The sequence below is a fragment of the Drosophila teissieri genome, chromosome 3R (assembly GCF_016746235.2).
Source record: "Drosophila teissieri strain GT53w chromosome 3R, Prin_Dtei_1.1, whole genome shotgun sequence".
Classification (NCBI taxonomy): domain Eukaryota; kingdom Metazoa; phylum Arthropoda; class Insecta; order Diptera; family Drosophilidae; genus Drosophila; species Drosophila teissieri.
In genome coordinates, this window is record NC_053032.1 from 22,143,193 (window position 1) to 22,166,805 (window position 23,613).

Here is a 23,613-nt window from a genome sequence, read left to right on the forward strand (position 1 = left end):
TAGAAAGCATGAACCAAAAAAAAAATGGCATTCACTCGATGGCAAATGGCGGATGGCAAATGGAAAATGGCAACTGGCAACCGGCTCAGCTGCCCACGCCAGGTGTCAAGGCAACGCGTCGTATACGCAATTCTTTTAGCTTTTCTTTTGTCTGATTGCCGGGCGAGAACCAACTCATGTCTATGGCTTTAGACTTAGCTTAGCACGCGCCCTTCAAGCTCTGCCCCCTCATTTCATCCATAATGTCTGGGCTCCGGCTGGCCGATAAGAAAGTCAAACTTTAAAACATATCATGGACCTGGCCAACTTAATCTCGTGTGGCAAATGTTTTGACGCAATTTCTCGCCCAGCACATTTTCCATTTACATACATTTGTCTAACTTTTACTTTTGCCACTTGCATGGAATGGGTCCATCTCACAAAAAGGTTGATGGTGGGGCAGCAGCTGACATTCCCTCACCGGCGTCTGGCTGCGTCTTCATTGTTTTGCAAACTGTTTTACAGGTGCTACAAATTTGAATATAAATACACAAGCAGCCAGCGAGCATGCTGTGTGCAATAATAAAATAAAATGCTATTCAATGCCGCTCCCGCACTGTGGTGTGTATTTTCGCGCTTTAAGGACGAGTGAGAATTTAATGTCAGCTTTTGCTGAAGTGGTATTATGGTATTATTTAATCAAGAGTCAGCTTGAAAGCTTTATTAAATGGGTGAACATTAAATGGATTCGTTTTATACAATGCGTAGACTCTGATGAAAGAGAGATTTTTTGAATACAAAATAAAACAGGGTAGCAATCAATTTATACTACATTGTAAACATTCTGCTAAATGTTTATTAAATATTTAATATATTCTAAACCTAGTGTACTCTTATACTTAACCCCTTACTTTAAAATTTGCCAAGAATTTCGCATCAATGGGCCACAGTGCCTTGGCAGCCACGTTGAAAAGACGAGTCGGCATTTTTGGCCAATGGGGACCATTCCAAGGGGCCGCACACTTTTGTAGACACACACTCACACCCATTTCCCAGTTCCCATTTCCCACTTGCTCGCTGGCTGCAACTTTTCAATTTGCTCGCCCCGACTATTTACAATTTTGGGGAAAAACAAAACGAAACACGGGTGGAAAATATGTTGAGACAGCCGAACGAGCCTGGGATATCCAGTTTCTCGGCTAGCATTTCGGATTTGCGTGTGTTTCGGTGTCTGCTTTTCAGCACGATGTGCGACAATGCTGTCATTTAGATTTAAATTTAGTGGCTACTTAAAAGACTGGAGCGCCTTAAGTGGATTTTCACCGTCTGATCGCTGCTATCCGAAAATGGTTTTCGAATTGTCAATTAGTCCGTTGTTGGCACAATCAAAAGTATCGAATGAGCGACATGCGCCAGCATAATGAAAGTAATCCCAGCCATTTTTCCCAATACAATACCGCTGGCAATTATCCTTTGGACACGCGTCACGCTCCATAAAACTGAAATGAAATACTAAACTTGGGTCGTTATGACGCTGATTGCCATGAACTGCAAGTGCATACGATGAGAGAGGCACCGCATGCAACGTCCCAGCCATAAACATAAGGCGGAAAAGTGGAAAAAAAAGTATAAAAAAATGACCACGTTGGAGTCTTGGCCACCCCTTGTGCTTCACTGGCCAGGATGGAGTGACCTAATAAAGTTTATTCCGTTCGCCTTTTGTCGCTGCCATATTTTTCGCTGTGAAATCAATTTTTCATTTTGAGGCAGCATGACGACGCCATTTCCCCATCCCAGGACAATATATATGCTCGGCAATTGTCATGGAGGACATTGAAAGTGACTCCGGAGCAGACAGTGTAATGGTTTATATAATGCCGTCCAAAACTGAACAACAACATAACATAAATATGCTGCAAGTGGCTCCCGAAGAACAAAAGCCAGATGCTTTCGACTTTTATGACTCATACGCAACGTTGCACAAAAGTTCGCCAAAAACAAACTGCAGCAGACAGAAGACAAAAGAAAGTCCTTTGCCAAGTTGGCAACTGAGATTTGCGAGACACAGATAGCACTCAACTGAAGGATCCGAATGCGAATCTGAATACGAAACTCATGCTGCGACCTTAAAGGCTTAATACTAAGTCCTTCATCCGTTGGTAATCCTGATTTTCGGAGATAAACAAAAATGGCTGCCAGTATTCACAGATGTCAATTAAAAAACTTGGCTTGTTGGGGCTTTAATATTGCATTCATTTACATTTGCTGCCAACATTTTCTCCTGTCATAGTCGCATCCCGACCATCCAAGTATACCCTTCTGCATTTGGAACTCGATAATCGTAATCCAATGCCATCAAAGCCACGAGCTGGAACGGTTACTGCTCCTCCGCTGGGATTCCTCGATTATAGAGTCCACCTCATGGAAGCGCTGTGCATCAGTTTTTCACGAGTCGCCTCGAATTTGGAACTCACAACTTTTTCCTAAGGCATTTTCGGTTCCTGAGCTCTTGGTGGAGGAGGGCGTCTGTTTGTGGAGTCGCCGGATTAAAACGGGTCCTTTGCGATTCAGCTGGATCCAGGTGTGGTCCTTTTTGCAATGGAGAGAGCCATATTCTTGAAGAAGTTTGACTTCCTTGGCGTACTCGATAATGAAATCATAATGTGGCCCTTGGAAGTAGACATATTGTTGGATTTGATTCCCAAATCAAATCTTTCTTAACTGAAAGTTTCACTTCTTGTAAAATCATTTTCTGAGAACACTTCAATTTGCTTATATAAAAAGCATATTCGCGTTTACGCTGCTCATTTTTCGCAGTACACTTAATTCAAGTTCATTGTTGTTAAGCTTTCTGTCGATATATCGCAATCCTCTTGAACGCTTCTCTGATTTATTCACAAATTGAATGCAGCTCGACGGCTTAGGCGTCAATTCTGGAAAAAAAAACGATGCCGATGGCAGAATCCTGAGGCGCCAAGAAGAGTGTTGGTTCAACTGACAGCTTACTCAAAATATGTCAATCAAATTCAGCTAGCGTTTCCCTCCTTGCCGCGAAGGTTAGGCCACATATAATGCCAAGAATCCAGATTTGGGACTAGAGTGAAGCCGCCTACCGACTAGACACTTTTCTGGCTATTTTGCATGCAAATTAAATGCGCATTAACAGCAGCCCAAAAACTTTAATACCGAGACGAACTTATGCAAAGCTCAAATGGGTTGATGCGCCAGTCAAAATACTTCAAAGCTTCTTGAGCCATTTACATATGTAAATATCAGGCTAACTCTGCCAGCGGGCTTTTCTACTAGCCATAGTCTAGTTTATAGAGTGATTACTGCTTTTAATTGTTTCTTGGGGCTGAGTTTTTATAGGTAATACTAAATGTAAGCGTATTAGGTTGCACACCATCAGAGGTAGTTATATAAAACTTGTACAACTTATAGATTTAAGAACAGATCTGTAGAAGTATTAGAGCAGCCTCACATGATAATGATACATTTACAAAAACCATCGACATGTGGTGCCGCTCATTTTCCTGCCCCTCCGCGGGAAAAGCCCAGGAAAATGGCAACTATCCCGCTGAGCAGCTGCGCCCGACCAAATTGAATGTGTCAGATGGAAAAGAAGCGGCCCAGACGGGTGTTTTTCATATAAATCATTGGCCAAAATAGTTGCGTGCTCGCATTAGTGGGCCAAATACCTGGCTGCGGCGAACAAAAGTTTTTGGCACATTTTAAAGGAGAATTTATTTGCGAATTTCGGGCACGTCGTTCGAGGGCCGCCCGCAAAGTTGCGGCTAATCAATTTAAAGTTGCACCCAAAGAGCAACGAACATGGACAGATGGATCCCAGACGCTGCCACATATGCATGCATAAATTTCCGTGAGGCCGCATCAAAGTCGAGCAGCTCCTTTGTTTGTCCTCCTCCGCCGGCGACGTGACAATGCCATTTTTGGTTGAAATGTCTATTGTGGCCAGCTAATTGCTCGAGTTCCTGGCCCTAGGGTTCAGATCGTGTGCCGGTCCCATCTATTCAATTAGGAACACGTTCTTGGCACGACTTTGCACACGCTCGGTGTCATAAATCCATCCAAATCACTGAACTTAGCTAAGGGATTAAGCCAAAAAGGGTCACGCCTAAATATCACAATTAAACGGTGCATGTAAAACACATCACACAAAGTTTAAATATCTCAGACAATAATTTGTATTTAATTAAATTAAATTTAAATTCGTTTTGGTGGCAACACTAGTTGCCAGCTTTTAATGGCGTGTTCCTGAGTACTTACCCAACTGGGAAGTAATAAAATATGTTAGGCTTACTGCATTCGGTATCAGTACGGCTGGTATTATCTTACAAGCCATTACTAATTTCCAAGGCATCCGGATGACTGAGGAGGATACCATACCCAAGCACCAGGCACCCCTGGCGTATGCGCGATATTAATAACAGTACGAAAATCCGGCACCTGCTGGTTACCGAAATTTACACACAGAAGCCATGTTAACTGAGGCAAATATTTTTGTATTTTCTGCATTTTGCTGGCAAAGTACTTAAAGCATTTATTACGCAGCTTTTCGTTTCGGATTTATGGGTTTTTAAGCAGCACCCGCTGGCTGAGGCCATATATTTTCAGATATATATACACTTTTAAGCACTCTTTTAATTTTCGCTGTTAATTTCTCCCTTATTTCAGGCGATGCCAGACTGAGGCGCAATCATGCTGCACTTAAGGCTATTCGATAGCTCACTCTACTACACGCTGGCCTCCGCCTCCGAATCCTCGGGACTCGTGTCCTCCACCTCCACATCCACATCCACCTCCAGCTCCACCTTCACATCCACATCCACGGAAAGGTCGTTCAATGGCACCCAGGAGGCGGGGGGCGTGGCCGTGGGCGGCGAGTACCTACCGCCCACCGATGTGGCGGCAGTTAATCTGACATATTTCACACCTGCGATATCACACGTGATGCTGGCGCCAACAACGATAGCAACCACTACAGCCTCGGCCACAATGGTCCAGATCCAGACGACAGCGGCGCCAAGTCACGACTTGGAGACGGGCGGCAACTCCACATCCAGCGACCCCAACGAATTTGACAATTTAAATTCGTTCTACTTTTATGAGGTGGGTGTGAACCAGAAAAACCAAAAAAGAACCAAAAAAAATTCATATAAAGCAGTACCAAAATTCGCACACAAACTAATTTATTTATTGAATTCGAAGCCACAGCTGTACTATGCAATTTTGAATTTTAACGTTTGAACAGTACTACAATAAGTGGCAATTTGTAATACATGTTTTATTCCGCAAAATGCGATTTTAAAATTTAAATTCATTTCACGTTTGGGGGACGAGGTTTTATTCTTCCTTGGATTTTGGATTTGCAGGCACTCGCTTTTTAAATACGAATTAAAATGATTTACGTAGCGAAATGAGTTTTATGGTGGTAGAATATTAATGTAAGAGTCAAAGTCATCTGAAATTTTCATCTAAAAATGTGGTCTTTGAAAAATGGCACTTAAATCCAAAGTTTGTTGATCGCTGCCAAATGCCTTGCGTTGTAATAAGTGCTGCACATTTATTAAGAAATATATATTTTCACACTTCGAACAAGTTTACTTCCTAGCATTTTAAAAATAAACAATTTCAATACGATTCACTTTTATGAGGTGGGTGCGAAAAAATAGAAAGAGTATTGGCCATTTATTTTATTTATTTATTGTGTTTGAGAGGCGCAGCTGTGCGATTTGATTTCCATCTTAATCGACTCACTGCAAACAAAATGTATCCGAAACCAACGATCCATATTTTTTCTTAGTTTTATCTGAACGTTATAAATAGCAATTATATGCTGGCAAGAAATATTTACTATTTAAATAAATTGTAGTAGTTATATAAAGTAACTCCTGCAGTGCATTGTTCTCCCAGAAAAAAACTACTTATTTTTCGCAGAAGCTGCAGCATTTTTGTCTGTAGTTCGTAGCCGAATTCAAACAAAGGATAACTGCGTGGAAAGGGTCACAAAGTCACAGCTGCCAACGCTGCTTGTTGCTTGACGGTACAATTTTCAATTTGCTACAATTTTCCCTTTTCGCAATGGAAAAGCAACGAAGTGGGCAAACTTCATTTCAGCCTGACAAGTCAACCAGTCAAGTCGCAGAAAAAACAATAAAACGCCAAATGTCATTTGGCAGTTTGAAATTAAGAAAACCCAAGAAAAGGCGAAAGTTTTTGCCGGCGTGAAGGATTTGCATATTTTTTTTTTTTATGATTTAAGCGGGGTTTGGTGAAAGAACACACTTTATCAATGAGTAGCAATCAATCAGAGGGCCCAGCAGATCGTGACAACAACTTCGATTAAACTAAACTTCCGCTCGTCCTTCTTTCTTTCCCTCTCTCTCTCACACTAAAGAATGCCATAAAGAGCACACCATGAGTGTAATGAAATTTCCATATGCACCATCGTATAAATCACACCATTGTTGGAACGGAAGTATCCCTCAGCCAAGCCAATTTCCAGTCAGCCAAGTTTAAACGCGCCAATCACTCAAAGTGTGAGTGTGTGTGCGAGTGTGTGTGCGTGCGTATGTGCGTGCCATAAATTCGGGCTTATTTAAATGAGTCCTTTTGCAGGACTCGGAACCACAGAGAAGCGGAGTCGCGTTCGGGATTTTGGGAGCCACAGCACCATATGGCATCTTGGTTGACAAAGAGCGATGTCAAGGGTTCTGTCTCCCCGCCTGAGCAGCCAGCCAATGTCACAATAACCTCATGGCGACTAAGTCTTATTGATTCGATGTTTGCATAGTTGGGTTCGGGCAATAAAATATATTATATTCATATTTTGGTACTACGGCATGGCATCATTTGCACAGCTGAATGCCAAGTAAACAAGTGTGTAGTAGGTTCGTTCATAAAGTTCATAATCCATAACGTAAATATGACCCTGCCTACCTCCACATTAACAGCTTTGTATAACTTTCATACTATAATCAAATAGTGGGAATGCTAAAAATAGAATAATTTGATGATTATTTTTGTCTAGAGCAGCCTAGTCGAACCGAAAATACATTTATTCTTGCACTTTATTTCGCTGTACCCATATTAACAAGCCTTTGACAACTCGCAGCAAATGAAAAATAAATAAAAAATATTTTACATGGGTCTGATTCACTTCAAAACGAAAGTTGCTTTTGGTAATCTGTCACACAGAAGGCGTCAAAAAAAAAAAAGTGAAGATAAAAGCGGTGGCAAAATGTTGGCATAAAAAGGTCGCTGAACTGGCAATATTTTTCCTATGCCGTGGGAATCCCGAATGTTTGTGTGTATGTATTATATTTTTTTGGGTGCTGTATCCCAGGCGTAAAGGGGTCTCATATGATTTGCAATTCAAATGGTTTAGTTGGGGATTTGGACTGACCAGCGGTCATCCGTGGCGCAATTGTGATTGGTTTTTTCCCATTGCCCAAATCTCACGAAATCCCCTGTTAACACTATTAAATCATGTTTAAGTTGATCAGTGAATATAGAATCTCACCTTAAAGTTAAGGGTTCGGACATTAAGTCCGCTTGGCCCAGATATGCCAATTACAACTGCATGGGGATGGGTCAGCAGCTGGAAGGTTGGCCAATGTCACACTGTGTTGACCATGGCCAACAGCGCACTGCTGTCCAATAAACGAGAATCTGCGGATCTGGGGGCATTAGACGACGCAAATAAACGGAATCGAACGAATTTTCCGACTCAAAGCCACTTTCACTTTCACTTTCCCTGAAAGAATCGACAACATTGCGCCATTTTATGTATGTTTGTGTTTGTTGGCCGGAGGAAACGATAGCATATAGCATATTATGCAGCCGCACATTTTGTTTGGACATTGAGGGAAAATGCGTGCGCGTGGGAGGAAAATATTACATCTGCGATAGTCCTTGGCTTATCCTTCACACATCGCATCTCAGCTTATTACTCCATAATTACATATGCTCTAATGAGAACCCCGTCATTTCCCTTTCCAAGGCACCCACGTTCTGAATTTCCTACGTATGATGTGGCCCCTATATCTAATTTTAGCCTGGACCTCATGTGGTCACTTGTTAGAACGCGTACATATATTAATATTACACAATTTAGCTCAAACAATGATGACCCTGGTGAGCGGGCTAATGTGGCCATCAAAGGACGAAATTAATTGCCATTTTCCAGGGTGACAGCACAAATATTTGGCCAAAAAACAAAGGCGACACTGCCTGTTTGCATGTTGATAAAAGTCAAACAGCTGCCAATTTAATAATAGTGGCTAAATTGGCCTTTCCACAAAAGGATGTATGCGTGTGAATACAAAGTTTGGTGTATAAAATTATATTTAGACCTTTTCCTTGGGAGATTGAGCTTAAATTTTAAGCATTCGGTTTAAAAGGCTTGCCTGGCAGCGAAATTTTTGCGCAAGCCGCAATATCCTTTTTCTTTGGCAAATATTATTCTGCGAAAGCGCGTCAATTCAGAGAACTCATTAATCTAGCGTAAAAATGTGTCTTAAGCTTATTTGCTAAGGAAAATTGAGCATGTGAAGGCTGCGGAACGGCGAGACTTGACTCATGTAAAATATAGGACACATGTCCTTGTCGGCGTCTGGGTTCTGAACCTGTTTCTGATTCAAGCAAGGTTAAACACTTAGTGGCCACAAAGCGGCATCATTAACAGACTGGCTGAGCCCCTTTTTTTTCCCCCCACTTAACACACACAGTTTTTACCATTTTACCCGCTTTTTTAGCAATTTAATTTGCCTTTGTCGAGTTCGTTGGCCAGTGGGGAAAATTACAGCACTAAGCGGCTTGCGAGAGTAAATTTACCAAAGGAATGGTGCTCAGCTGAGCTGCTTGTTTATGGTACCCGGGCTTTGAGTGTTTGCCCAGCCCTCGAGGCAGTAAATAAACATATGTGCGTACTGAACTGCTTTTTGCTGCCACCACCACTACCGATGATGTCGAGGTGTAATTATACTTGCCGAGCTTTAATGCAAATTAAAGCATAATTCCAGGCGGCTGACACGCGTGGCTGGGCTTAATTACACACTGTTGACACAACAAAATGCCCACAAGGCCATCAAGTGCTTGAGTGGCCAATGGGCCAATGGGCTGCCCTCAAATGTGACCATGGGGACCGTGCGTCGCTTACTTGGCTAAAAATGAGTTAGCAACATTATTTGCCCATTGGCCAGCCGCCCTTGGCGACCACTGTGGCTGTACCAACATCAATTTTATTAAGGCAGGACGACCAAGATGCCTGGATGGCAGGATGGCCGCAGGTCCTTGATGACTTCTGTCGCTCGCTGTGCCTCCACGAATCCTTGGGCGCCGGCCATAAAACACGTTTTGACAAGAGTTTTATCTGGCACGTCGCCTGTTAGTTGGATGTGTCATAGCGATTTATAAGGATTTGTTGCCACCAGGAATAACCAGCGACAGCTGCAGTGAGAGAAAAAAAGGAAGAAATGGAACAGAGGCTTGAGCTACCAGCGGAATTATGGGAAATATTTTGGGATGAGGTAATCCGCTTAAGGAGTTTCTTCACATAAACTCGAGTTAATGTATAAAGGTGCGTCACAAGTTCAACATAAGAAATATCATGTATACCATTACTTTTTCTCCGTGTGCCATTTCCCGTCTTGTGTTTGCTCTCGATAAAATATGAGAATTGTATTTCATTTGGCATTGAAAGTCAATGCACTTCCGCCACTTTAATCTAAGCGTAATGAGGTCGCCGGACAGGTTTGTTGACACTTCAGCTTCGCCGATTTCTGGCAGCTCATCAAGCGTTCACCGACACCAAAAATTCACAGGCACAAGCTAATAGTTCATATCACAGGTTCAATATCGGGTTCAGTGTACCGAGTGCCTTTGAATGGTGGATGGTGGTATTTACGAAGGGCCTCTTCAAATTCCCCAAAGTGTCACTTGACCAGCAAAATCAATAAGCATCTTTAGCCAACTAATTGTTGTAATTTGCCTGCTCGGCATCCAACGTCTGCCAGAATTTGAGGCAGCTTGTCAGGCAATAAACTTATGCGAAACAATGAAAGTGTTAATTTCACAAATATTTCGCAGTAAAAACGAGGGTGGAAGATGGATGGATGGACGGATGAGGAGTTGACTTAATGAGTGTTCAAGTTAATTGTTGGTTTATTTGTCACGCTCGAACTTTGAACTCGGCACAACAATTAAAAGGGGAGTCTGCCTCGAAAACTTTTCGTACCCTCTCCCACCATCGAGGGTTGACTTTTATGGCCAGGCATTAAACTGCAAATCAATAAACCCAGGAGAGTTTGCCCGAAGCGATGCTTTGTGAATGAGTGAAAGCCATCTACATATGAGCGATATTTTCCGGGAAAATTTAGCAAAGAGGAAGCAGAGTGCTGGAAACAATGGAAAAGGCCAAAAGGCACTCAAAATTGGTTCAAAGTTTTTATTACAAAGACTTCTTCGTGCCGTTCGTAAGCCGTAAAAAACCAAAATAAAATGTAAACTTCCTCCTATGGACGGAAAAACCTTTTTACTGTCCATAATCAATCTTTGCGGCTGTCCTCTTGAGAGCGAGTTAACCGCCATAAATAACCACAGGACCAAAACGCCCAAGTTTGGCCAAATCCAAGTGCCACGCCCCAGTCGTGTCTGCACATAATTTGTGAAATAAAATACTTGCTGGCGAGGCGAAAACCCCAAATTGAAACCAAATTAAATTGCAATAAATCAACATGGCGTTAATAGCGTTCCTCCAACTGATAAACATTAAGTGGGCGTCGTCATGGGAGATCGCCATCACCATCACCATCGCCATCCTCGAAATCGAAGTAAACAACAGAGGGGGAAACCTATCCTATCCACATGTGGGTTTTGGTTAGGTGCCTTGCTGCTATTTGTGCTTCCTTTTTAACGTCTAATTGATTTGTTTTCCCCGCTGTGCCGAGTCGGAATTTGGGGTGCTTCATCTGATTCCCCTGAATCACCCCAAACCCAAACCCAACCCCAACCTTTGGCATTGATTTCAAGCTGCTGTTTGTTTTCCATGACTCCCCCCAGTTACAAGTATTCCTGCAATCAGCGAGGCGCAAACAAAAGCCCAGGGCCATTCCTGCTACGGATTGCTGACAAATGTATGCTTTATTACCACAGTGGAGCTTGCATAAACCGATCCACCGCCAACCAGCACCCAGAGATGTATATTTATGAATCAGTTTCTAGCAGTTTACGTACTAGTACTATACTATTGGTACTATAAAATAGGGAAAAGAATGACCACCTCCCTAACTTGCCCTATTGTCTCATGAAAACTTGAGTTCTGGAATCTGAACTGTATTTGCGTTTAGCCAGGGGGGGATTGCTCTCATAGGAAAACAAGCACATACCCAAAACAGCATTACAAAAGAAACGGACAGACCCGCATTTATCACAACAGATAAGTGCGCACACACATCCTTGTGGCTTATTTCCCATTGCCCCATTCCAAGAGCTTTGTAATCATTCTCCGGAAGTGAACTTAATGACTGACATCAAGCGACATTTTGTGCAACAATGAGCTGCGACGATAAGAGCCCCACGAACAATGGGGCGTGGCTGTCTGCGGGGAGTATCACTTCCCGCACACTTGACAAAAAATTTAATTTCATTTTCATAAGCAGCAAAACGCCACTCACTTCCGTTGACAGCCCGCAACACACAAACACACTCCCTTACACACACAAAATGGCTCTCGCAAAAAGCATCTACATATCTCCGAGTGAAAACGGAATAGTGCTGGTGGAAATGCTGGGTGAAAAACCCGCAACTACATTTTCGCATCATTACAATTTGCATGCATAAGCAGCAAGAGCTGCTGCACACAATAAATTTTGCATAGCCCAAGTCAATTACAGCTCCACTGCCACCGTCGCTGCTCCTGGGTGGCCACACTGCGTATGAGCAATGCAAGGCGGCAGTCCGAAAAAACTGAAGCAGGGTACGTAGCACACGACTGCATTTGGGTTACGAAAAAAGAAAAACACACACAAAGCGACGAAGGGTGGCACTTAAAAAACTGTAAAAAAGAAAAACGCGGGAATTGTGTAAATTATGCAAATCGTAAAAGCGCTGAAATCCGCGCCTAAGGGACCAGTTGACCCCCCCGGCCAGATAATTGCAGTAGAATGTTTGGAGTTTTACGACACTAAGCCGCATGAAAATGCGGATCGGATGCCGGGAAATCCCCCGGAGCGGAGAACATCCATCTTCAGCTCCAACGCCATCTGCTTTTGTGGAAGTGCGCGAAATCCGCTTAATGAGAAAATGCAAAAGGCGACAAACCAACAGCGAAATTATGCTCAGTAAATAGTTAAAGTGCGGCAGTCTCGGAAAAAGTGTCAGCACGCAGAGGGAGTGAAATAGAAAGTAGAAAGTGGAGAGTGGAAAGTAGATGGAGTGATGGGTATATCCCCCGGCTGAGACTGAACTATTTACATAGCCCGGCAAGTACAAGTAGGTCAACATCTCACAACGCGCCGAAGTATGCAATGAATTGTGTGGCACTTTAAGTGAAATTAAATTAAATTATAAAGCTGTAAAATGAGGCAAGGAACAGGGAAGAATTATTTGAAAATTATTTGTTTATGATTGTTAGTATATTACTACCTTAAAAATAGGTCATTATATTCTTTACAGTGAACGAACTTTAAAACTGCACCTCTTAGCTTTCACTTGAAGCGCACTGAATTTGCCTGATCTGGGACTTAAGAAAACAGGCAACCATTTCCCCTCATAAAATCAAGTTTTAGTTGAAATTCACTTACAGAATTCCTGGAATTTTTTCTGGGTTCTCACTTGTAATACACTTGAGCTCGGGGCTGCATATATACACATGTACATACATATGTCAGACGCCAGGCAGACACACCTAAGGAAAAAACACAATTTCTTTTGCCATCGCGGGTGAGAGCGAGTACGCCACATCAAAGGAAGGGAAGTACATGCCAAAAAAGCTTCAAAGTGGCAAGGCACGATGTATTTTTGATGGGTGGAGTTGGGTTGCTGGCAAGGGGAGGAGCGATGGAGGTGGTGCAGTCGATGGGCCCCGTCATTTACGCAATTTCGATAAAATTGGCACAAACATCCTCCAATTCAGCAGGCACTTTACGATTGGCTCTGTCATTCGCAGGTGGAACGACGTGGAGATGTCGAGAGATGCCAAACAGCTTCCGTGTGTTTACAACACGTAATATTCTCTGTGCTTTACAGTGCACCACAACCCGATTGCAACATTAATTAAGAGCCATGTTTACATCTTGTTGATTTTTGGCTTTGCATATGGTCTGTTCTTCGCACGCATCTCATCGATCAAAACTGTAAACTAGCTAAAATTCGAATTTACAAAGAAATTGCTCTACAGCACTAAACAAATGTGCAATATCGTTAACATAAAGTACCACACATGGTATTTGTTTTTAATTAAAAGTAATAATATAATCTTTGTTTAACAGGTAATCTAACATGTCAAATTTGATGAATGCAAATCCATTAGGAGTGAATTTATGCACAACTAAAATTGAACATGCAGAACTAATAAGGATTTAGGCACAAAGAGTTTTTTCCATTAAACATATCCTTGTATAAGCCCTGAATAAACATACGTCAACGAGTTTATCGGCTAGTTTGTATTCGCATTTGCCACATAAGTCAGCTTTATGGCACTGGCTCGTTCCACTAAAGTAGTTTCTGAATAAACTCGAAGGCAGGACTCTGCCAAGGCGTGTAAAAGTCGCGTCCTGATGCCTTTTTCTACGTGAGCAATGTCAAATGTGACACACACACAAACACCAATGTGTGTGCGTGTGTGTGTGTGCATAAATGATTAAGTGCGTGCTTGCATTTGGCTTGCACATCACGTATACGCCATGCATTTTTGCCTTTGACACAAAGCACTTTATAATGCCAGCTCACACATACGAGCGCCGTAAGACATTTACTGTTGCATTTGATTCACATTTCACAATTTATAGTAAAGCACTTTTTCAATCAATGGCTTCCATTGTATTTATAAGTGGCACTTGAGTATTTCACTTAAAATCAGATTTCCAAGAGTATTAGAGAAATAAAAAAAATGTACTTTTAAAGTGTTAGCACCCTAGTCCCAATTTTAATCAAGTGGTTTCATTTATTGCAAAACTGTAGTCCTCATTTGCCAAATTATATACTTAAATTGGATTTAATAGCTATGCAAACATCGCAAATTGCGTGTGGTTTACCCAAACGAACCAGTAACATTTGCTCAAAATTTAGTTGAACCCACATTCATACCCATTCTTGCTAACTTTATGTGCGAAATCCCTCAACGCGAACAACCGCAGCAATTTGCATAACAGAACATGGCAGCTCACAATTACTCGACTTGGCACCTTCGGAATGGGTGAGTGCCAACAGAATCGGGCCTTACTTAAAATGGAATCAAATCCAGCCAACAAGTGCGGCTCTACCATGTAGAATACATATATATACAAGAAGAATATAGTACACCGTTCCCGACGGTGTGAAAAAAAGCGGAAAAACAACAAAAACGGAGCACAGATTCGCTCAGCTGCAGTAGCAACAAAATCAGAAATAACAACTCCGGCGACTTGTTCTTGCTCAAAAGTCCACAGTCGGGAGTCGTGAGTCGTGAGCACTTGACTGCCTGCCAGGCAGCAGCCTTCCATGTCAGACAGTCGACCATCTTTGCCAACTTGTCCGATCTGCTTCCTCATGGTGCTGCTGCATTTCCGGCTGCCGGGCATCCTTTCCTCCTTTCCCTCCCCTTCACCATCCCCATCCCCACCGCCAATGCCCCGCCTCTTTTCGTCCTGGCTCCTTTGACAAGTGCCATTTGCGGAATTTTAAATTAAGAAAAAGTTTACTTAGCTTTCGATAGGTCTTTGCTGGTGCTACTGGTCCAACTGGTCCTACTGGTCTTTCCTGGCCCTTGGGAGCTTGTCTTTTCGTTAATCGCTAGGTGCAGCAGTCGTTGGGCAAATGGAAGTTAATTAAATTCCTTGGATTCCTGCGGTGGAAGGGGCAGGAAATGCCATTTGTAGTAGTCAAAGTTGGAGCTAAAGCCGATACATCAACAATACACACTTACACTACCTCTGCCTCTTTGCTTTGCAATAGCTTTAAACAAATGTTGGGCCAAACTTGCTAGTGGAAACTTTCTATTTAGTTTAGTCTTTTCGGTTTGCTGTTGTGCAGGGGAAGTTCTAGCAAAGTTAGACAACAGGCTTCTAATGATGTCTATGGGCATTAGGTGAGCTGCTCGTTTAGCTAAAAACTTTGCAGCACTGAAAAAGTTCTTTACCAATTTTAAAGTGGGTTCTTGCATAATTTGTACGTCTTCAATTAATTGAGTGCAGAATTTCGGCTAGTAAAACTATTCACAAGTATAATTAAAATTGTTCTATATATATCTCGTTATACATATGTTCAGGATCCTTACCTTGTAGCAATATACTTTCAAAAAAACCAACTGAGAAGTGCCTTGAATTTATGAGTCCACCAGACAAATGAAGTTGTCTGCAGACGCATATCAAACTGCTTACTTAGTGGCTGACAGGCAGTGTCTAGTTAAAATCTGGCTTCACTTTCGACGCCCAGTTGCCTGTCAACTTATCTGCTGACCACACAAATAAAACGATTTGGCATGGCTACTTAATGCCCTGTCCCTCAGCTCATTTGGCAGTAGCTGGCGATGGCCAGACAAGGATAACAGAATACAAGGATACTTTCAAAGCGGGGGGTGGGGGGTGGGGGTGAGATGGCAGGACATGTGTCTGATGCTTATGTGTTAATTATCGCCGGCCCCAAGGGAAACCCAACTCAAGCGGTAAATGGCTGGGAAAAATATTCAAATTTATGCCTGACTTGACTTTTGGTACGTATCACAAATGCCTATGTTGTTTATGCAAATTGCCAGGCCCCACACACACACAAACACACACACTTACACACTGGCATGTTGGCCATAACTTCCGCCAACCGCAGCAGATTCTCCACATCGCATTTCTCGCCCAAGGGGAGGGTGTAATTTGTTTTGCATAGTTCTAGGCGCGTGCTTGTATTTATTGTTTCTCTGTTTGCCTCTTGCTTACAATATTGCACTCGAAAAAATGGATCCAGATGTGAACTAAATATTTACTTTCATTTAAGCCCATCTGAGCACTTCTTACGCTCTTACAACTTATTACGTTTTACTGGATTCTACACAACAATTCAAGATCCCTTGCTAGGCTCACCTCAGAGTGCCTTTAAAACCTATTATTGTAATTAAAATTATTGTATTTATTTCCAGTGTAGTCCAACCTTCTCTTTGTTTTCCCTCTGTCTGGTCATCAAGGCTGGCTGCGCCTGCTTTATTTGTTATTTTTGGCCAACACACTTAGTGCGGCCCTTGCTAAGGTTATCTAAACATCAGTCCGGCTCAACTCATATTTATGTTTTGGCTTTTAATTTATTTATACACCGAACGCATTTCCATTGCAGCAGTCCCTTTGACCCATCTATATGTTTTGCTTTTTATGGCCGTCTTCGGAGCAACTAGCTTAATTTATGTTCGACTCATTTGATTAATGTGTTTTGTTGGCCCGAAAATTTACGAGTCACTAGCGTAACTATTTGAGGTTTGGCCTTTGGTTCGTTTTGTTTTCTTTATTTTGCCAACAAAATTTATCGACTCGTTTACTGGGTCACTTGTCAGTGGGGCCAGAAGATTACTAAGACTCATTCTGCTAATCTCTTATTAGCCAAAGCCATACATACTTGGCTTCAATGGAGTTGTCCATCGGATAGTTAAGGATAAATTGTGAAACCAGTTTAACATCCATTATGTCAGCCAGTTGGTCTTTATTAGCTCTCCGCTCCGCTCTCCGTTTTCATAACCGACCGCAATTATGTTGGCAAATCTTTGGCAATTTTTCATGTTTCTACACCCACGCACCCGAATTTCCACTCAACAGTTTGTCAACAGCATGTACACACAGCTCGTTTTGGCCGTAATGCTGGGCTTTTATTAATTTCAATTTGTGTCAACATCAACGCCAAATATGCACGGACCAGAGGGGAAGATTTAAGCCAGCTGATGACAAAATGTTTGGCCATTAGGCGAATTAAAGCGCAGTCCTTAGCAATGTCCTTTGGCGGCTTTGGTTATAGGACAGTTCATAAACCGGCAGCGACCAACCATTGTGGCTGAAAAGCCGCACCAACCACTATAAAAACCATGATTGATGTGCTCGGCTTGACCCAAATGCATGTTTTTATGCCAAAATAATACGCTCTCATATCCTACCAGCTCAAGTGTCCTTCTCTAACACAAATACATATCTATATACACATATATAGGTATATGAATTTTTATAGCAGGACTAGTGTCCTGGCGACGGGGACAATATGCTCTGGCAGAGTTCGTTGACCTGGGAAACTTTCTGCTAATGCTGATTATCTGTCCATTTGCCGGCTCAGCACGCTGCGTATACGTAATATGGAATTTAATTTTACTTTATGCAACTTCTCTGGAGCCAAAACACTCAGGCACAATGTAATCGCTATTAATGAATGCCCTTAAAAGTGCGAAGGAAACGCAAACAAACAAGCAGCCAAACAAAACACATTTCCACAGCCACACACACACACACACAATCACAATGAGACACGAAGAACACACTCACACACACACTCAAAAATAGAAATGCCACTACATGCGTAAAAACTTGAGCCAGCAAAGGAACAACAAAGTCAACAATGGTGGCCGAGTGCCATGTGCTCCGTGTCCTTGGCTCAGATGCTTTTTAAATATGAGCTACGAAAATAGAAGTTGATTAAGCTTATGGCGAAAGTATTGCAGACTCCTAAGTATCCTATAAAAGCAGACTATCCTTGTCGCCGCTATTTTCGATATTAAGTGGACTTTGCTAATCCATGGCAATAATTGCTGGTTGAGTTTCCAAGTTTCAGCGGAAATACAAAATAGTTGGAGTTAAATTTCTTTATTCAAAAATAGTTATTTATTAATAAAGTAAGTGGCCACCTAATTTCAAATTTATGTTCATAGAAAATCGATTCGTTTTTTATTATTGTATCGAAACTAAGTAAAAATACAATACAGTGTAGATTGGGTCCACCTCCTCTGAATCGAAATAGAGTCCGCAGGATATACTATATTTACTGCAGGACTGCCGCGAAGTTCTTGTAGTCCCGAACTGATTTATAAGCGCAGCTGCCGTTGGCCGTTGGCGGTTGCAACTGCAACAATGGGTGTGAGGCGGTGAAATGGCTGCCTTTCTTGTGAAATGAAATTAATTTCCCATTGCCTTTGTTTGTGGCCACCACCCATTTGTCTTTGTTGCTGCATTTTACGATTCGCAGGCAGCGGTTGAAATTTGTCAGCACGGTCGATTTAGTGGGATTAAAGCCATGAACCACGAGCCCCAAAGCCGCACAAAGTGCACTTAAAGTCGCTTGGAGGGGTTCTACTGCTGCTGGGCTAAGGAAAGCGGATACCATCATTTTGCAGCGCATGGCTCTCCAGTGGCAAGTGGCAAGTGGCTTCTATTGTTATGGCTGTGCCACTTAATAATCAGACATAATAGTTTGCGGCAGATAAACTTGCTCCATGGCTCCAAGTGAGCGGCAACAGGTGCGCTGCAAGAATTGCCTTTTAATGAGGATTTACGGTTGCTGTGGCGGGTCAGAATCCCCATTCTTGCTCAACTCTACTTTGCTCTGCTCAGCTCTGCGGTCTTATCCTGCATCCTTTTGCCTTCGGCTTGTGCGTTCAACTCTTTTTCCTTTGGCTGAAATTAAATTTCGCACTTTTAATGTTCTCCCGGCAAAAAAAAAGCAATTTCCTCGAGGTGCAAAGCCAAATTGAAAAAGGCATAATGACTTGCCAAAAAAGGGCAAGTCGCACAGACACACACACGTAAAAATGCTGGAAAAGTAAGCAAAAAAAAGGCAACCAGAAATGGTCGATCATTAAAAAAGGCTTACAATGCGCCGTTTATTACATTTTTATGGCGCCCACAGCATGGGACATAATAAAAATCTAAAGCTGACTAAAAGAAATCTGACAAAAGTTATTTTGTGTAAAAAAGAGTACGGGAATTTATTAGTCGTATTTTATTATGCACCCGCCAATATGGGTCAAATAACATTTTATATTGATTTTTTTAGAAATTGAAAATAAACTAATAAATACATCTAAATGTTAGTATTTATTCATGTAAAGTGATACCTAGACATTTATTTGCTTAAACCAAACGATTTGACTTCCGTTGAGTGTAAGATACATGAATCTGTTAAGGCAAATATTTTCGATGACTTCTTGGTTTAAAAAAGGCAGACACGTGCGAAAATTTTCAAACAGCAATGCTGCTGAGCCAACATTAAATGGGAAAAAGTTTTGCAACGCGTCAAGAGTTCCGCCTGCCCTAACTTTACTTTCTAGAAAGTCATTCAAGAAAATTGCACTCGAGGTGGAGGACTAAAATCCGATAAAGGCTTGAAGAAAACGAGCCAAGTCATTTGCTGGTAAAGCATCAAAATCAAAGTCCGGATGGAGAAATGTAAAACTGTTTACTCCTGACAAATGAAGGCAGCCACATTTAATAATGAACGCGACACCGGCAAATAATGAAAAACGGGGCTGGGCGAAAAATGAGTAAAAATAGCCGTTTTGCTCGTTTGTTGATTTATGCGCCAATTTGCGCAACATGATGAACTGGCTTGCCAGACGGCTACCAGCGCCCAAAAGTCGCCGGAACAAAATATCTTCATACATACATATATATATCTCTTGCTATATATAAAACTCGCACTTAGGCCGCAACAAAAAATAAAACAGGCAAAAAGTGAATACTGCAAGTATGGACAAAAAGTTGTAGCATAAGGTGGGGCGTCTTCAGTCTGAGCGCAGTTCCAAGGACGAAGCCTGTCAGGATTTCAGCTTTTTTCGGGACAAGTTTACTTTGCCTGCCCTTAAGCAAGTCCGCATCAACATCGCTGTTCGCTGTTGGCTGTTGGCGTCAGACTGCAAGACCCCGAGGCCATAATTCAAACTTACCTTCAATAGATGCGAGCATGGGGAGATGCCTTTAGGGCAAATTTAATTTGCAGAAAAAACATTGAAGGCGCCCTGAAGAGATCATTAGTCATATTAGCATAGATACGATTTTCTGCTGTACAAACTGCATGCAGGCATATGAGGGATATTTCATTTTCTTCTGTAATAAAGTAGAACTAGCACAACTACTCACTGTCATTACTACACTTCACAGCCGTTTAAAATATGTTTAGAATAAAAAAAATCGAATAAAAAAGAAATCAAATAAATGAAAAATACTTAGTTTTGGTATACCAATTTCTTTACTATAATCTGTTAAATTTTGATGAATGAATATAGAATGTAAGACGTCAAAGTACTACAAATTAAATAGCAACCCACATATATCCAGTTGTGAAGCGGTCTGTAAAGTCGAAAGAAATATTTTTCGGAGTGCAGGTCCTTCATCTTGGCAGCAATTTCCTGCGGAATAACGGTGGCTGTCTGCCCTCCATCACGTCTGTGTGTGGGTGAGCGTCCACGGGTGTTCGTGTGTGGGCTGTCGTGTTGTCCTAGTCTTGTTAGTACTGAACTGGAAGAAGCAAACTTCCGCCGGCACATCCTGCCCGCCGCTCCTGCCAGCTTGAATTCATAGCTCTATCATTTTTATGGCTATTTAAAGAGCCATAAACAAGTGCGTGTGTGTGTGAGTGTGTGTGCTTGGATGGCATTAAATTGAGTTTTATGCGTGATTTCCGTGCTTAACACTTTGTTGACAATGAACTTGATAGGCGTTTAATGAAATGTCACCACACTTTGTTCTTTTCCCTCCTCCAGACCGAGCAGTTTGCAGTGCTCTGGATCCTGTTTACCGTCATCGTCCTGGGCAATTCTGCCGTTCTCTTTGTGATGTTCATCAACAAGAATCGCAAGTCGCGCATGAACTACTTCATCAAACAGCTGGCATTGGCAGGTGAGTTTTGGGCTTGGGGCTGACCTCTTCGCTGGCTGCTAATGCCCAGTCCATTGTTTCCAGATCTGTGCGTGGGACTGCTCAACGTCCTCACCGACATTATATGGCGCATCACGATTTCGTGGCGGGCGGGCAACCTGGCCTGCAAGGCCATCCGCTTCTCGCAGGTCTGCGTCACATACTCGTCCACCTACGTGCTGGTGGCCATGAGCATCGACAGATACGATGCCATCACACACCCCATGAACTTCTCAAAGTCGTGTAAGTTGAGTCGTCGGATGAAAAGTTTTCTAATTGCCAAATGTTGTTAGCCAACGCGCTGTTTGTGGCTTCTACTTACATTGCTTGGATAATTTAGTTTGGAAATTTTTCCGCAAAAAAAAAACCAAGTTTAAGTTATATTAAAAATATATTTTACTCAAAAATATTATTGAATTTTATACTTGTAGGGAAAAGAGCCCGTCATCTGGTGGCAGGCGCGTGGCTCATTTCGGCGTTGTTTTCGCTTCCCATCCTGGTTTTGTACGAGGAGAAGCTCATCCAAGGACATCCGCAATGCTGGATTGAGTTGGGCTCACCGATCGCCTGGCAGGTGTACATGAGCCTGGTGTCGGCCACTCTCTTTGCCATTCCTGCGCTGATCATTTCCGCCTGCTATGCGATCATCGTCAAGACGATTTGGGCCAAGGGTTCCATTTTTGTGCCCACTGGTAAGATATTTTCTATATATAAATCCTGAAAATTAGTTGATCCCATCACGAACTATCTATTTTTATATTTATTTCAACAGAACGCGCTGGCTTTGGAGCTGCACCTGCCAGGAGAGCCAGCTCGAGGGGCATTATTCCGAGGGCAAAGGTCAAAACGGTCAAGATGACATTGACCATCGTGTTTGTGTTTATAATCTGCTGGTCGCCGTACATCATCTTCGATTTGCTGCAGGTGTTTGGCCAGATTCCCCACTCACAGACCAACATCGCCATCGCCACCTTCATCCAAAGTCTCGCGCCGCTGAACTCGGCGGCCAATCCGCTGATCTATTGCCTCTTCTCATCGCAGGTCTTTCGCACTTTGAGGTAAGTTGAGCTTTCATTTCAAATCATAAAAATATTTTGATGTTTTTAATGTTTATATTTATTATATTTCCAGTCGCTTTCCGCCCTTTAAGTGGTTTACCTGCTGCTGCAAATCGTACCGCAACAACTCGCAGCAGAACCGCTGCCACACGGTTGGTCGTCGACTGCACAACAGCTGCGATTCGATGAGGACACTGACCACCTCGTTGACGGTCTCCCGTCGGTCCACCAACAAGACCAACGCCCGTGTGGTCATCTGCGAACGGCCCACCAAGGTGGTCACCGTGCCAGCCATGTCGGAGGTATGATAGCTGGCCCACACCAGCCGGAAGAGATCCGCGTTCTCGATTCATGGTCCCACGTCCTTCAGCGACGCGGAGTTCCTTTAAATGGCAACAAGGACATGCTGTGAATGCACCAGAGGCTTAGACAATAAGTTCGATAGTTGTACCAGGCATGGGGAAAGCCAAATGTATGTCTCTAGTCGTAAGTATGCCAAGTCTACGCTACGAATTTCAAACCTATTTGTACTTTGCAATCTGTAGTTAAGATTACATTTATACGGCTTTTAATTAAATCTAAGATGAAAACTTTAAGGTGTCAGCAATCTTTTCAAGATTTATATCTTTATTTACGTTTAATATTTGACTAAAACTCGCAATATAATTTGACTTTCAGGAGAAAATTAGTACAAAGGTTTTCCTATTCGCAGAAAACTTAACTAAATCATTCTGCCATTGAACTTTTAACTTGAGAAAGTCATTTATATGTATTTAAATAACTATGAAGATTTTTGTGACACCATTAAGGATCTAGGTTTCAATCCTTTATTAGCTCGTTTTAGTTATATTCTCTTAAACAGACTGATTTTACTTGTGTGTGAGAACCGCGGCTATTTAACAGAAATTTAAAATGCATTTCTTTCCAGTCCTAACTAGCTATTAAGGCCATTTAAATTCCAACTCATCCGTGTATATAGCCACTCGTAATGGTGTATAAACATGCCCAAGCATCTTAAACCAAAACCCATTAAGCATAAGTAGACCATAAGAGTTAATAGAGCATAACGTTGTAGTCAATTTGGTTTAAGCTAATATTTATTTCATAATTATGTGTGAAAGCAGAATAAAGGCAACGACTTCAAGAGTGTCGCGCATTTTCATTCATTTTCCTGGCACGCGCTGGAAAATCTTCTTTATTTTTCAGTTCGCCCCACTGAGCAATGGGCACAAGGACGACAAGGACGATTTTTGCCCCCACACCATTGATAATTGTTGATGTGGTATTGTTTGTGGCCTCCACTGACGTCACTGTTGGAAAGTCAACATCACTAAATAAATTGAGCGACAAACCGGGCAGACAATGAAAACATATTGGTTGCTGTGGGCTCTGCAAACAGCCAAAGGTTATGTGCTTTACTCTTATTGTCTGCAAATGGCAAATTTACCATGCCAACTCTGGATATTCATTCTGTTTATGTTTGTTTTGAG

The 23,613-nt window shown here is 42.2% G+C and overlaps 1 protein-coding gene across 2 annotated transcripts; it reads left to right on the forward strand.

Annotated features, from left to right (window-relative positions):
* The first annotated feature begins 4,698 nt into the window (after positions 1-4,698).
* Positions 4,699-22,538, forward strand: LOC122620398 (cardioacceleratory peptide receptor). 2 transcript variants are annotated; one of them, XM_043797834.1, is made up of 6 exons: positions 4,699-5,109; positions 20,912-21,047; positions 21,111-21,308; positions 21,497-21,757; positions 21,838-22,123; positions 22,197-22,538. In XM_043797834.1, exons 1-6 carry the CDS (start codon positions 4,699-4,701, stop codon positions 22,429-22,431), a joined length of 1,527 nt encoding a protein of 508 aa, XP_043653769.1. In that variant the 3' UTR covers positions 22,432-22,538. The 2 variants fall into 2 exon arrangements, with proteins under 2 accessions (XP_043653769.1, XP_043653770.1); XM_043797835.1 differs by lacking the exon at positions 4,699-5,109 and adding an exon at positions 7,232-7,310.
* The last annotated feature ends 1,075 nt before the right edge of the window (positions 22,539-23,613 follow it).